Here is a 13,228-nt window from a genome sequence, read left to right on the forward strand (position 1 = left end):
CCATACTTTCACATTGCAAACATATTAAAATGTGTTTGGGGTCATAGTTACAACATGCTTCACACTAACTGTCAACCCTGATGAGTAAAAATGTATTAAAAGCCTTATAATATAAATAGTCTGTTATTTTTACATAATCTCACAGTAATGCACTATTTAAGGTTATTTATTGTTAAACTATAACGGTTGTTTTTTTGTTTTTTTTTTTACAAAATTACCAGCCCTTTGAATGTTGGTTGCAAATAAATCAATCGTCTCATCTGATCAAAAATCTGATTTCTCGTTACTGCAGTAGCATTATTGATATGATTACATTCATGTAATCATGGATAGATGACAGATAACATTTAGTTTGCTTGTTGCTTTGTGTGATTAACTGATGTTTTATGAAACCTTCATGTTTCATGAGTTTTATATTTTATTGCAAAGCACTTTGAAATAAAAGTTGCATAAATCTGTTAAAAAATACTTAATAGAGTTTTTTTACTTTGTGATTTTTCTTCGCTTCAACACACAAAATTCCCTCATCCACTCGGATGAGGGAATCATCCGAGTGGATGATTCCCACTGGGACTCGCCCCGGATTTGAACAGCAACTGAGGGGGATGCAAACAGCAAAATAACTGTAACAACTTTATTAAAAAGCAGATAATTAACTTGCAATGTAAATACAATCATGTGTTTATTACACCACATAATCCAAACATGTTAAAACATGGGCTCCAGACTGTGTGCCATTTATAAAACCTGGATGTTTCTGTGCCTTTGCAATGTTATCATCTAAAGAGCTCTCTATGCAATTTAGAAAAACAAGGTCAAAGATAGATAACATCTAATGGATTTTAAAGTCCTCAAAGAAAATACAAATTCATTTTGAGTAAACTAATTTAAAGGTCTGATTAAACTTGAAGTTTCACCAAAGGAAAGTTCTGTTTGAACCTTGAGAACCTTGAGATGAAATTACAGGTTTTGTACTTTTAAACATACTCCAAGCCCAAGTCAAAAACTATGGACATGGAAGAAATTATAAAAACTTCAGTAAACAGATATATTTCACTCTGAACACAGTTGCATAGATACTTTTACAACTAAAAATTGTGCGGTGCTACTATTGGTGTTAAGAGTATATCAAATTTACTTGCAATTATTGTTTCAAATGGTCCAACAAAAAAGGTTTTCATGAGAATTACTTTTTTTTAAAAAGCGATATTAAGTTCCACCTCCATGGGAAAGTGTCTACTGTGGAAAAAAGGCTTGTGTTTGCAGTCTCAGATGGAAACAGGGCAGACAATGACGCGATCCTCCAGCATGACGCTGAGCACCAGGAAGATAAAGTAGAGGAGAAACATAGTGAAGCCCAGCACCTTGTTCATTTTCCATTTACAGGCTGCGATGGAGATGATGACGAAGAGGAGCATGAGGAAGAGCAGCACGATGGCACAGAAAAGGCCGTTGCTGCTGACAGCGACTGGAGCCAAACCGTGGATGAAAGAGTACAGGAGCCATGGGATGGGCAGGCTGGCAGAGACAAATGAAAGATGCAGGAATCACTTGTGGGGGCAATCAGTTGATTATGTTCTAATACTGGCAGGTCAAACTGTGAGAGCTCACCCCATTGTGATGTCAAAGATGTTACTGCCCACAGAGCTGGACACCGCCATGTCTCCCAGGCCCTTGCGAGCCACAATCACGCTGGTGATGAGGTCAGGGATGGAGGTCCCTGCCGCCAGGATAGTCAGGCCCATAATTTCCTCTGAGATGCCGATGGTCTCTCCCACCTCACAACAACAACAACAAAAAATCAGAGAAAGAAATAACGTGGAAAATTTAATTAGGGATTCAAAATAAATTGAATGTTGATTTCTCGCTTCTTGTATTGAAGGACTGCATGAACTGACCTGATGAGCCCACCATACCATGAGGTAGGAGAAGATAGCAATCCACATAATGGAGCCCAGGAAGGTGAGCACAAAAAATTTCCTGGATTTCTGTTGAGTAAAGTCAAAGTATAAAGGCAGACCTGTAGAGGAATTCAGAATATCACAGCGGCACCTTGAAACGTCTCCAACCTGGTTCCGAACATCAGGAACTGTGAGCCACAGAGGGAAGACTATGGGCAGCAGGAAGAGGTAGGTGACTTGTTTGCGTGGTGTGTCAGGCCACTGTAAAGACAGTGGGTCGTCTTCTTTTTCCTCCTCCTCCTCATCTTCATCTTCATCCTCATCTTCACTGGACTCCTCAGTCTCTTCATCGCTGTCGTCTTCGTCGCTGTCGGAATCGTCTGAACCTTCAGAGTCACCTTGTTCTGCCGGAACGTCGTCCTTCAGAAGGACGAAAGGAGATGGAGTCCAAATATAACACGAGGAAAGAATTTTTTTTTTTTTTTTAGTCAAAATAAAACCTGATATAAATAGTGAAATCCCTGTGCTTTGATTCTTACATAGACTGGTATCAAAGACTGACTTCTGGGCTTTTTGAAAGTCAGCAGGTCATGGGTAGCGAGTACCTTCTTTGCTTCTGGCTCTTCCTTCTTTTCTGCATCTTTGGCTGGGGCGGCCTCTGGCTCTTTGGACTCCTCAGTTTTTCCACTTTTGCCTGTGGAGGAAATCATAAACATTTTAGTCAGAAATTTGTCTGAGGTGGTTTTGGACCAAAAAAGGTCATATGGAGTATTAAAGTATGTAAACAAGTACACATTTTAAAAAAAATTTTTGCATCAGTGTGAGCCACAAAGTACCTAATTTTACAGTACTTTAGAAAACTTTACTCTGAGAGCCAATGAGGGCTTCTTTTGACAAGAAATATTGGGAGCATTTAGTAGCTTTAAAATATCTGTATCATACTCCTACATTTCATTAATACGACCTCTGATCTACTATTCTGTTCAAATATCAGTGCTTGATCATCAGATCCTTCCTGTTACCTTCACTTTTCTCTTGGGACTTGGAAACTGACTTCCGTCTGGCCACACTGTTCAAGGTCTCAGCCTTATCCTTAAACTTTCCTTCAAAATAAACGCAAATAATCACGTTGAATGCATTAATAAGTCAGAAAGTGTGAAATGTTAAATATTTACTCCTTTTGAAAACACATATTCAATATTGTGAGTCCACAAAAGAGCCAAAGCAGGCAGCAACAATGATATAAACACAGCAGCTAAGCTACCTTAATAAACATGTAAAATTCAAAGACAGCAATAGTTTTGCAAAAAAGAAAAAAGAAATCACAGAATAACTCTTGTAAAATTTTAAGCATAGAAAGATAAATTATTTCACTACCAGTTTTGGCACTAGAATAATGTTTTTTCTTTTTTATGACACAACCTGGATCCACAACTGGATCCTTCTTCATACTGAGGGAGTATTTATCTACTTAGTATCAATCTGGACTTAGAGATGACTGCATACGGGACACCTAGCTAATCCATTTTACACTGGGCAGAACATACCACACAGGAAGTCTGTGTAAAAGTTATTATCATGCAGTTATCCATCACAAAAGGCGTCAGAGGCATAAATGTGGTACTTACCATCTCCCAGAGGGTCTAATGTGTGAATCATGAGCTGAAAAATGGTGTTTCTCATGGTGCTGTTGTGTAAAGAAGCAGAACTCCCCCCTCGCTGAAGGGATGGCTTCAACTAGGGAAAAAGATGGCTGAGGTCACGACAGCTTCTCGCAACACAGACACGACACGTCACTGCAAGTCATTTCCAAGTGGAGGTCAGGGTGTTTTTGCTCAATATGTTCATTATGATGAATCAGTACCTAGAGTGAGGCTTGTTAGTGAGCAGGAACACAAACAGAAAAACTCAAAATATGCATGAAAACAGTAACAATCAGCACTGTGGTATCAGGGAGTTAGAGGTTTATCACTTCCTGGAGTTGGTTGATTAATTTTCTTATTTATTTATTTTTTTTTACCTTTAACCGATTCTTGTCCTCTGGAGCAGGAGGGGCATTATCTTCTCCTTCCCCATTTGTCTGTGTGCAAGAATGTGTGTTTCAGTGATAATCATTCAAATGTATATTATTTTGCTATAATTTATGAAAGTTTCAACACTCTTGAGGTCTTACCAGTAAAAATGTAATGCATTATTAAACATGCATATCTTCATGCCTTGGACTACCTTAGCATTGTAAGTGAACCTGTCCTCACTTCAAAATGTACACTCACTGTACACTGTAGTGTTGTTATGCATGACTTCAAATATAAGTCAATAATTGCATCATTACTATGCCTAGCTTAAGCAGCACAACAAAAGATTTACATTATAAGTACGCAAAACAAATTTAAGTTTGTTATGGTCTCAATCTCTCAAACCAATGATAAGGAAATGAATGTTGATGCAACAATTTGTGCAGCTCTGCAGAACAAAAAAAAAGATTTGTTTGATGTAGCAGATCAGCTTTGGTTTGCACAGGCCAATCTAACACTAGTTTCATTTCACATTTTCTTCAACCTTAATGAATCAATGAAATGTCACACGTGACAACAGATGCTGCTTCCTTGACATAAATGCTACTTTGCGTAACAATGACAAAAGAATATAACACAGGCATACCGTGTGTATCAAAGGTCAAAAGAGCTACTATTGCAAAACGAATTAATAAGTTGTCCAATGTAATTTTATATATGTGATCATTTAAATAAATATGAATAAATGTGTCTATATTTTTGGGATGTGTCATGGCAATGTTTTAAACACAAAATGTGAAGTAAAACTTGAATGCTTTAAATGTTAAAATATATATATCATTATTTCAATATTTATTAGTTGATTTCAAATTTATTTTACAAAAGTCCCTAATGAAATAATTCAAACTGTCACTATTGTCCAATACACAGATTCTGACATTTGATTGGTTAACATGCACACCAGATCACCTGCTGGCCAATCACCTTCCTTATATCAGTGCTGGCCATGTCTAACTTTGACAGCTAAAGCTAAAACATAAAAATCAATTCAACAGACGGTGTAAAACAGCTCTAAAAAATAATTAAATGACAAATAATACATATGTTTTAATATATAATAAATTAAACATTTTCTAATGGTGATTTCCACATTTCATCTCTTTATTATTATTTTATTGATTCTTGAAACATAATTATTTATTAAACGTGTATTTTTATTTACAAAATTCTTTAAACTGTTAAACATATAAATGTTCATTCATTTAATAAACTGAGTACAAAGAAAAAAATGAAAGAGTAGCTATTTTCACTCCTGATTCTCCTGGAACATTGTTTTAGTTGTCCAGCACCAAATGAAAATAATTTTAACTATAAAAGCCTTAACAGAGATTTATCAAGCTAAATAGGTAATCCAGGACATTAAGCATAAAGATGTTTTATTACATAGCTGCTTACCTTTTCAGGTTCTTCCACAGCAATAACCTTCACAATGCTCTTGTGTTTGTGGAGCTGGGTCTTGAACTCTCGCTCCAGTTGCACATTGAACTTCATAAAGACAACATAGAGACTGTAACAGGCCACCAGCATCATGCTCTCCCACCACATTATGACATTGTCCAAGAAGAAGATGATCAGTAAGATGAGGTCAAGTATGTAGAATGAAACATCTCTGAAAAGCGGCCACCAGGTCAGATGGAGAATCTCCCGAGAAAACAAAGCACACATCCCAATCACAAACAAAATGTTAAAAACTGCAGAGCCGACTATTGTGCCAATGCCCACGTTGCTGTGGGCGATGAAGACTCCTATAAGAGAGGTGAAGAGCTCAGGTGCAGAGCCTCCGGCCGCCATAAAGGTGGCGCCTGCTACATCATCAGAGATGGCCAGTTTGTCTGTGATAACTCCCAGTGCGGGCACAAAGAACTCGTCGCAGACAATCGCAAGAGAAACAAACATGTACATCATTCCCACAATGTGAAGAAGCACCCATCCTCGTCTGCGATCGTCGATGGAAAAGATATCTTCAGGGTATTCGCCTTTGACATGAGGAGCTTCACCAGGTGGAGCTGGGGAGACGGTTGTAACTGGTGGAGCTGGAACTGGGGTGGGTGTCACCAGAGGTGGTTCTGGGGCCACGTAGATGCAATGCACCAAAGTCCGGTTTGTGGTTGGCAACAGTGTGGATTCAGTGGACGAGGCTTCTTTGAAATCACTAGTTATATCCGTGTGTGTGTTTGTATTTAAATCCTTATCAGTATGAGGATTCACATGTGTTGGTGTTGTTTGATCTGTGGGCTCTGAGTCGGGCGCAGTAGTGAGAAGTTCCTCTAGCTGGCCAGGTTCTGCTGTGGCATCCTCAACGCCCTCTGTTGACCCTTCTCCGAAATCCTCTCCAATCTGAGCCACTGGCATTGGTGCCTGCAGCCTGGCACTAATGGTGAGCTGGTAGAGGGTACAGAGAAAAACTCCGGAGAGAAGAAACAGAACCCGGCTCAGCTGGAGCCGTTTCCTTCTATGACAATGCATCATCCTCCAAAGCAGCGCTCCGGGTGGCTAGGTTGAATTAAGCAGCATAAATAAGCTTCGGTAGAGTCCAGCTCTGTCCCCAACAGACCATGGGGTAAGAGTAGAGTGATTCATGTCACATCATTGAGTTTGTGGAAAATTCAACCTATTGTAGATGGAAGAATACACCAAAATTAGTCACAAGTCCAGCTCAATTTAAACATTCAGAAAAGCACTCAAAAAATTGCAAGACATTTAGACAAAATTATGAAATTTATAAAGACTGGACAAGATTTTTGATGATAAAATTCAACTAATCTGTAAGGTAGGTTAGTAAATTTATGTTAATCAGAAAAGATAATGAAATAAAGGGGTAAAAAAAACAAAGAAAAAAAACAAGTAATGATACAGACTTACCTTAAAATTAACGTGCAGTCAATGGCACAAAATCCCAATGCAGCTTTTCCAGGTTAAATGTACTTGCACGAACAAAAACTATTGCCCAACGACTAAAGGCTTATGTAGGGCACAGAACGAGTCTTCACAATGGATCAACATAATACCTAACACCTGAAGTCTTCTAAGAGGATTAGCTGCATTGTCTCACTCTCACTTTGCAAATGTAACCTCAGCAGTGATCTGTACGATGTAAAGTAAAAGTAAGCAAGGTGTCATAGTGCATAGACGTAGGACTGAAAATGAAGGAATTTACATTTTGAAACTCTTCCTCTATCATTTCTGAAATGTTTTCACCTGGGTGACTTTTCTTGAGAAACAGGATGTTCACATTCAACACTCCAATAGGTTCTTGTGTACGACCTGACATAAGTCAACCTCTGTGCCGTGAGTGTATGTCTGAGGACATCCTTTAGAGGAGGCTTGTGTAGGTTGTTAGCTAATTTATAATGACATACTTGACAAAAAGATGAGTGAATTAAAATTAAAGTTTTCGTCACAACTTCTCTAGAAACATCCGGAAAAATCTAAGTTATGTTGCTTAGACTTGTTTGTGCAAGTATTTGTGCTTTGAATCTTGCAAAGAAAAATCAGAAAAATGAAAAGCAGATGTATACAAAACCTTAAATCCCTAAAGAGAAAACAGGTCACACACGGTATTTTTATGGATATACTTTTTATATAATTTAATAAAAAGACAATGAATAACATACAAGTAAAAAGTGTTATGCTACCTTTATATATCAATAAATATATTAAAGACACAGAAACAAGACAGTAATTTTAATAAAGTACATTATGTCTTCTAGAGCTTAGCTTACCTGCTCTTTTAAATCTAAGTTTTTAAATCTAACTTTATGTGAACAAAACCACCTGATTTCAGCACATTGTTTTTTATTAAACAAAAAAAAATAGTGAAAAAGTACACACCAAAAACTATTTTATATTCTTATAAAGTATTTGCTTTAATATAGATTTCCTTTGTTTTTGCATTTTTAGTCACAATATAACGTTTCAGATCATGATGTAAATTAGAATATCTGACTGAGATAACTAGAGTCCAAGCGAAAAGCAGTTATCTAATGATTTACTAAGGGAAAAAGCTATCAAAGCTCGGCCTATGTAAAACAAAAAAAGTAATCATTGCCTTTAGTTGAGTCATGAATTAACTGTTATTGATCCTATTTTTCGGTTGTTTAATTTTACAGTTTTACATGGAGGCCTGTAGAATCAACAAAGCACTTTAACAAAAACATGTCTGACAACAAAAAATAAGTTCTCCAAAAACAACACATCCATGTCTTGATCTAAAGAAAGAAAAGACTGGTTTGGACTGATGAGACAAAGGTAGATAGCATAAGTGAACTTAGGCTGTACACATAAGGCACAGTGGTACACTAGCAAGTCCACCTCTGAATGGTATGGAATGTTTTGAAGGTTTTGGAGTAGTCTAGTGAAAGTTTGAACCTAAATTGGATTGAGGCTAATTGTGATCAATGCTTCTGTAATACTGCTGAATTAAAGCAACCATTTAAAGAAGAGTGGACCAAAATTTCTCATCAGCAATGAAAGACTCTCTGCCAGTTCCTGCAAACAACTGATGGCAGTTGCCTTCAATTAGGAAAAGTGACAATTACTTTTTCACTAGGGGCCAAGTTTGTTGTTAAAACTGCACCTATATAGACTTGAGTTATTATTTAACAGCTAAAATATATATTTATATTCATGAAGTGTATTCAGCTGGTATATTGATAATAATTTGATTATCACGCTAACTCTTTTAAACGTCTTTCCTTAAACCCTGGTAGATGTCAGGATGGATCCGTTTTATAGAGAAGAATCCAAGAAAATACATAAACATATTTAGAGTTTTTTTTTTTTTTTACACAGGGCATATAATGATTTGAAACATCATCAATATGCTAATGACCATAAAAATAAGGTAGAGAAGGACCAAGGTGAGGCCAAGCAGTTTCTTCATCCTCCACTTAAAAGATATAATGGAGATGACAGCAGCAAGGAGGATGACGAAGAGGAGGATACTGACACAGAAGAGGCCTTCAGTCGAGATAGCTACAGGGGAGAAACCATGGATGGCTGAGTAGAGGAACCATTCCACTGGAAGACTTTTGGATGAAATAACACAGAAATAACAGTGAGACCAACAAATCTTTGAACACCTGTTCTCTCATCTTATCTGAGCAATGACAATTCAGTCTATTTACTCACAATAGAGTCATAGTAAGGATGTTACTGCCCAAATTAGCGGACACAACCATGTCTCCAAGGCCTTTACGAGCCACTATTAGGCTAGTTATAAAATCAGAGCTGGACATCAGTGCTCCCACGAATGTCATAGGACCCATCACACCAAACGTCTCATCCACCTTTAAAATACAAAAATACTGTTTAGTAGGATTAAATCCAAAATCCAGGATGAAAATACACATACAGCCTAAGGAATTCAGTGCAAAATTAGACTCTTATTTAAGAACAACAGTGCTGTTTTTTTAGGAACACTGCACCTGATGAGCCCACCACCTCTCAAGGTAGGAGAAGATCCCAATCCACACAATGGAAGCGAGATAGGTCAGCACAAAGAATTTTCTGGCTTTCTGTGAATCAAACACCAAAATAAAATCATAGGTCAAGTAGTAAAAAACAATTACTCTGAAAGATCCAAAACATTAATCTGACCTTACCTGATTATGAACATTGGGAAGTGTGAGCCACAGAGGAAGGATGATTGGCAACAGGATAATATAGGCGGCTCGTTCCTGCCATTTGTCAGGCCATCGTAAAGACAGAGATGTAGCTCCTTGTAGCAGTTTGCTCTCAACAAACTTCTTCTCATTGCATCCGCCATTGTTTTCATTGCCACATTCCTCATCACAGTCTCCAGGGCCTTGTGCATCATTCTCACCTTCAGGTATAAACACCTGGGGGTGAGGGGGGTTCTTTTAAATGTGACAAACAAAAGACAAATGGAGCCCTTTAAACATCAGAAAAAGAAAAAGGATTAAAAAGTAACTTCCACAAAAAAGTTGTACTGAGATAAAAGAGAGCCAAGATGTATTTAAGAATGTTTACATCAGGATATTTGTCCCTGATGGGCAATCCAAATAAATTATTAATAGGCATTTATTGATACCACGCCGCAGTGAGATGCTTCATGAAAGTAGAGGCTGTGTACTATGTTTCATCAATATTACACCTTTGAAATTAGCTTTGTGATTATGTCCCACTTAACTCACACACCAATGACTTGCCTGATGCTACAATCTCTCCTACGTTTTTCTCAAAAGTGACATGCATTTGTCTCAACATACCACTCTAACACGGCTTTAAAAAGGTTACAACAAACTACAAAAAATTATTATTTGTAATAAGCACCATGATACAAGTATGGGACTGCTGTTCTGTTCAGTTCAGTCTATGTTAATATTTGTCTGTCACTATAAAATAAACCTAATAAAAAAATGTGTCTCAATATCTGCTGGCGATATCTAGTACGAATACTTGTACAGTACTTGATTCGCACATCCTCGACATCTATCCAGGTTTTCATCGCCAGAGATGGTAAAATATGTGCATTTGAAATAGCATGACAAAAACGTGACTTTTCTTTCACTGATACACAATTATACACAATTGTATAATACACAACTATTATACACAATTAATTATAAAGTCAACACAGTCAATGTGTTGACTGCAAAAGTCAGTCACTAAACTTATCTTAATTATGTCTAATGTAGTGCTCTTTTCAGCAAACTAATTTTGGACTAACACAAATTATTTTTTTCTTCAGAGATCATTAACCCTTAGTTCCACAGGAAAAATAACAATCTATTTTAAATACTTTGCAAGGATTCAGATACAGCATTGGGGCAGTAAACGTTAAGTTGAGGTTTACATAAAATTCAGCACTCAAACTTCAACTCAAAAACCTAAAAATTGTGCATAGCGAAACAAAATTCTAAAAACACATTTTACTGTAATTCTGCAGTGAAATATTAAATATAGTCATATATACCATAAGTGCTTTACCTCTATCGGGAGCACCTTTTTGCATTTCTTCACAAATGAAGCTTTCATCACCCCTTTGATTTTCTGGAGTTGGGTCTTCATTATTTGTTCCACATTCTCATCATATATCAAAAAGGCGATGTAGAGTACAAAAACGGTTACCAGAATCACACTTTCACACCATGCGACAACACTATCCGACAAGAAAATGATCAGTTGAATGAAGCCAAGCATGTAGAATGATAAGTCTCTGAAAAATGACCAGCAACGTAGAGGGAGAACCTTTGCAGAAAACATGGCACATGTTCCAATCACAAACAACATTTTGAAAGCTGTAGTGCCAATAATTGGGTTAATGTTCACAGTTAAATTGTCGTGATAGTAGAGGACTTTGATTAGCTTGGTAATGAACCATGGGACGGCTATTCCTGCAGCCATGAACGAGGCTCCAACAACATCATTTGAGATGGCCAGCTTTTCCATGATGACCCCCAGCGAAGGAACAAAGAATTGATCACACACAATTAAAAGTGCCACAAAAACATAGATCATCCCAAAAACATGCAGGGCCACCCATCCATGTCTCCGATCCTCAAGAGAAAAAAGATCACTAAAGTATATCGTGTTTATCCGTCGGACACGGGAGTTTGGATCAGATATGGATGTCTCCGGTGAAGGATGGTGATCATCTATTGGATCCAAAAATGAAGATTTATGTTCAGGTCCTTCTTTATATGGAGTTGAATATGTAGAATGTTGAACAGGAAATTCCTCCGTTGCGTGATCTGTAGTCTTTTCAAAATCGTCTACAATGTGAGGCAAAGTAAAAGTGGGTTCAGCACCAACGATCCAATTGTGAAGGGTACCAAGGAAGACAACAGCAAAAACAATCAGCTGCGGAGACCTACATCTTGTAGTCTCCATCTTGTGCTAATAGCAGATTCACTTGCTTAGCTCCAAAAAAAAAAAAAAAAGAAAAAGAAAAAAAAATGTCTTTAATAAAACCCCAAACCCCGGAGTTAAAAGATCCACAGTTCCTGCTGTCTTATTTGGGTATGGGTCTTTATGTGTTAGGGGCAAACCTGTTTGTAAAGAAGAAAAAGTCTCAATTCAATTAACAGTTTGGTAGCAAGTCAAGATGAAACTTAGTTTTTCTGCAAGCATTTAAAGTCAATAAAACAGTTTAAATCCTTCAAGCTTTTTCCCTTTAAAGGAAAATAGAGAACTCTGAAAAGTGTACTATTTATGTCGATTCATTGAAATCATGATGGTGGTTAAAGTCAGTCCAGCTTCTGCCCTTATGCGATTAAATAACATATTATGACACTAAAATTACAGAGCAACGGTTCCCAATGTTAACAGGTGATATAAATTACAGCTTAAATGCACAACATTAATTATGATTACATTTAAGAACATATATAAAACATGGCAAAACTACAAATAAAACTAAAAAAGTGTTTAATCAAATTTGTCTAAAATATACTAAAATATATTGCAAAGAAAATACGCTGACCCTAAGTCATGCTACAGTTACAGACGGCAACAGAAAAAGAGGACGAACTGTTCTGGTGCTATGGTGACAAACTGTCAAGAGCAGCATAAAATATCAGGTGAAAATATCCATTTGGCTAAATAAAATGAGTTTGAAGAATATGTAAACCAATTTGGACAAACTTCACGTCTATAGAAATGTTACATATAGGGATAATAATAACGAGACTTAAAATCCCAATATTCGTAAAGAAAGTGTGCACAGACTTACGTTTTTCCTCTATTCTTCAGATTACAAAATCAAGGATGACATTCAAGCAAGTTTTCAGATAATACAAACAAGGAAAAAAGCAACTTTAGGAGATGTAGCAGATAAAATAGTCTTTTACTAAATCGGCGCCATCTGCAGGACAAACAGTGAAACGTTTTTGAACAGTTCTAAATGTCGGTTCATACCAACTTCACTAAGCAGTCGCTGCCGAGTTGGTTGCCGAGTGGGTGCTGGCAGTTACGTTCCTTCGTACCTTTGCAAAATTTGTTGTCACACTAAAAAAGAACAAGATTCACTAACAGGAAGTCGATAAGATTTTTTTTCGGGGTTTTATCGGGCGTGGCGTTTTCGTGTATTTCGTGAGAGTGGTCCCAGAAGGGACAAACTTGGATCAGAACCAAATACAATACAAGCAAGTTTTAATGGGAAATAAAGTTCGCAAATATTACACAAATCTAAAAAAAAAAAATAAAAGGTCGGATTTCAGCATTTTTGTGACAATTTATTTCCATGGGGCATCAAACACACCAAACTACCAAGAGTGGATATAAAATAGG

The 13,228-nt window shown here is 37.1% G+C and overlaps 2 protein-coding genes across 2 annotated transcripts; both read right to left on the reverse strand.

The window, feature by feature from the left end:
- Window positions 1-620: 620 nt before the first annotated feature.
- LOC106927164 (sodium/potassium/calcium exchanger 1-like) lies at window positions 621-7,260 on the reverse strand. Its single transcript, XM_088006250.1, has 9 exons — window positions 5,372-7,260; window positions 3,922-3,981; window positions 3,530-3,638; window positions 2,924-3,004; window positions 2,507-2,595; window positions 2,070-2,321; window positions 1,899-1,988; window positions 1,612-1,778; window positions 621-1,518 (listed from the first exon to the last, which is right to left on the reverse strand). The coding sequence occupies exons 1-9, from the start codon at window positions 6,443-6,445 to the stop codon at window positions 1,269-1,271; spliced, it is 2,172 nt and encodes a 723-aa protein (XP_087862376.1). The 5' UTR covers window positions 6,446-7,260; the 3' UTR covers window positions 621-1,268.
- Window positions 7,261-7,536: 276 nt separating this feature from the next.
- On the reverse strand, window positions 7,537-12,190 carry LOC106927165 (sodium/potassium/calcium exchanger 1-like). The gene is made up of 5 exons (XM_015002528.2): window positions 10,928-12,190; window positions 9,580-9,834; window positions 9,403-9,492; window positions 9,107-9,264; window positions 7,537-9,003 (listed from the first exon to the last, which is right to left on the reverse strand). The coding sequence occupies exons 1-5, from the start codon at window positions 11,828-11,830 to the stop codon at window positions 8,760-8,762; spliced, it is 1,650 nt and encodes a 549-aa protein (XP_014858014.2). The 5' UTR covers window positions 11,831-12,190; the 3' UTR covers window positions 7,537-8,759.
- Window positions 12,191-13,228: the final 1,038 nt, after the last annotated feature.

This window comes from Poecilia mexicana, unplaced genomic scaffold (assembly GCF_051168715.1).
Source record: "Poecilia mexicana isolate PSO_F unplaced genomic scaffold, ASM5116871v1 scaffold_6, whole genome shotgun sequence".
Classification (NCBI taxonomy): domain Eukaryota; kingdom Metazoa; phylum Chordata; class Actinopteri; order Cyprinodontiformes; family Poeciliidae; genus Poecilia; species Poecilia mexicana.

What these genes read in the sequence shown, in the direction of transcription:
- LOC106927165 (XM_015002528.2), bottom strand. Translation starts at nt 11,830, where the DNA reads ATGGAGACTACAAGATGTAGGTCTCCGCAGCTGATTGTTTTTGCTGTT. An exon ending in AGAGGTGGTGGGCTCATCAG is followed by an intron (nt 9,265 to 9,402) that starts GTGCAGTGTTCC and finishes TGTATTTTAAAG; the next exon opens with GTGGATGAGACGTTTGGTGT. An exon ending in ATCCTTACTATGACTCTATT is followed by an intron (nt 9,004 to 9,106) that starts GTGAGTAAATAG and finishes TTCATCCAAAAG; the next exon opens with TCTTCCAGTGGAATGGTTCC.
- LOC106927164 (XM_088006250.1), bottom strand. Translation starts at nt 6,445, where the DNA reads ATGATGCATTGTCATAGAAGGAAACGGCTCCAGCTGAGCCGGGTTCTG. An exon ending in CTGTGGAAGAACCTGAAAAG is followed by an intron (nt 3,982 to 5,371) that starts GTAAGCAGCTAT and finishes TCTTGCACACAG; the next exon opens with ACAAATGGGGAAGGAGAAGA. An exon ending in ATCTTTGACATCACAATGGG is followed by an intron (nt 1,519 to 1,611) that starts GTGAGCTCTCAC and finishes TGTCTCTGCCAG; the next exon opens with CCTGCCCATCCCATGGCTCC.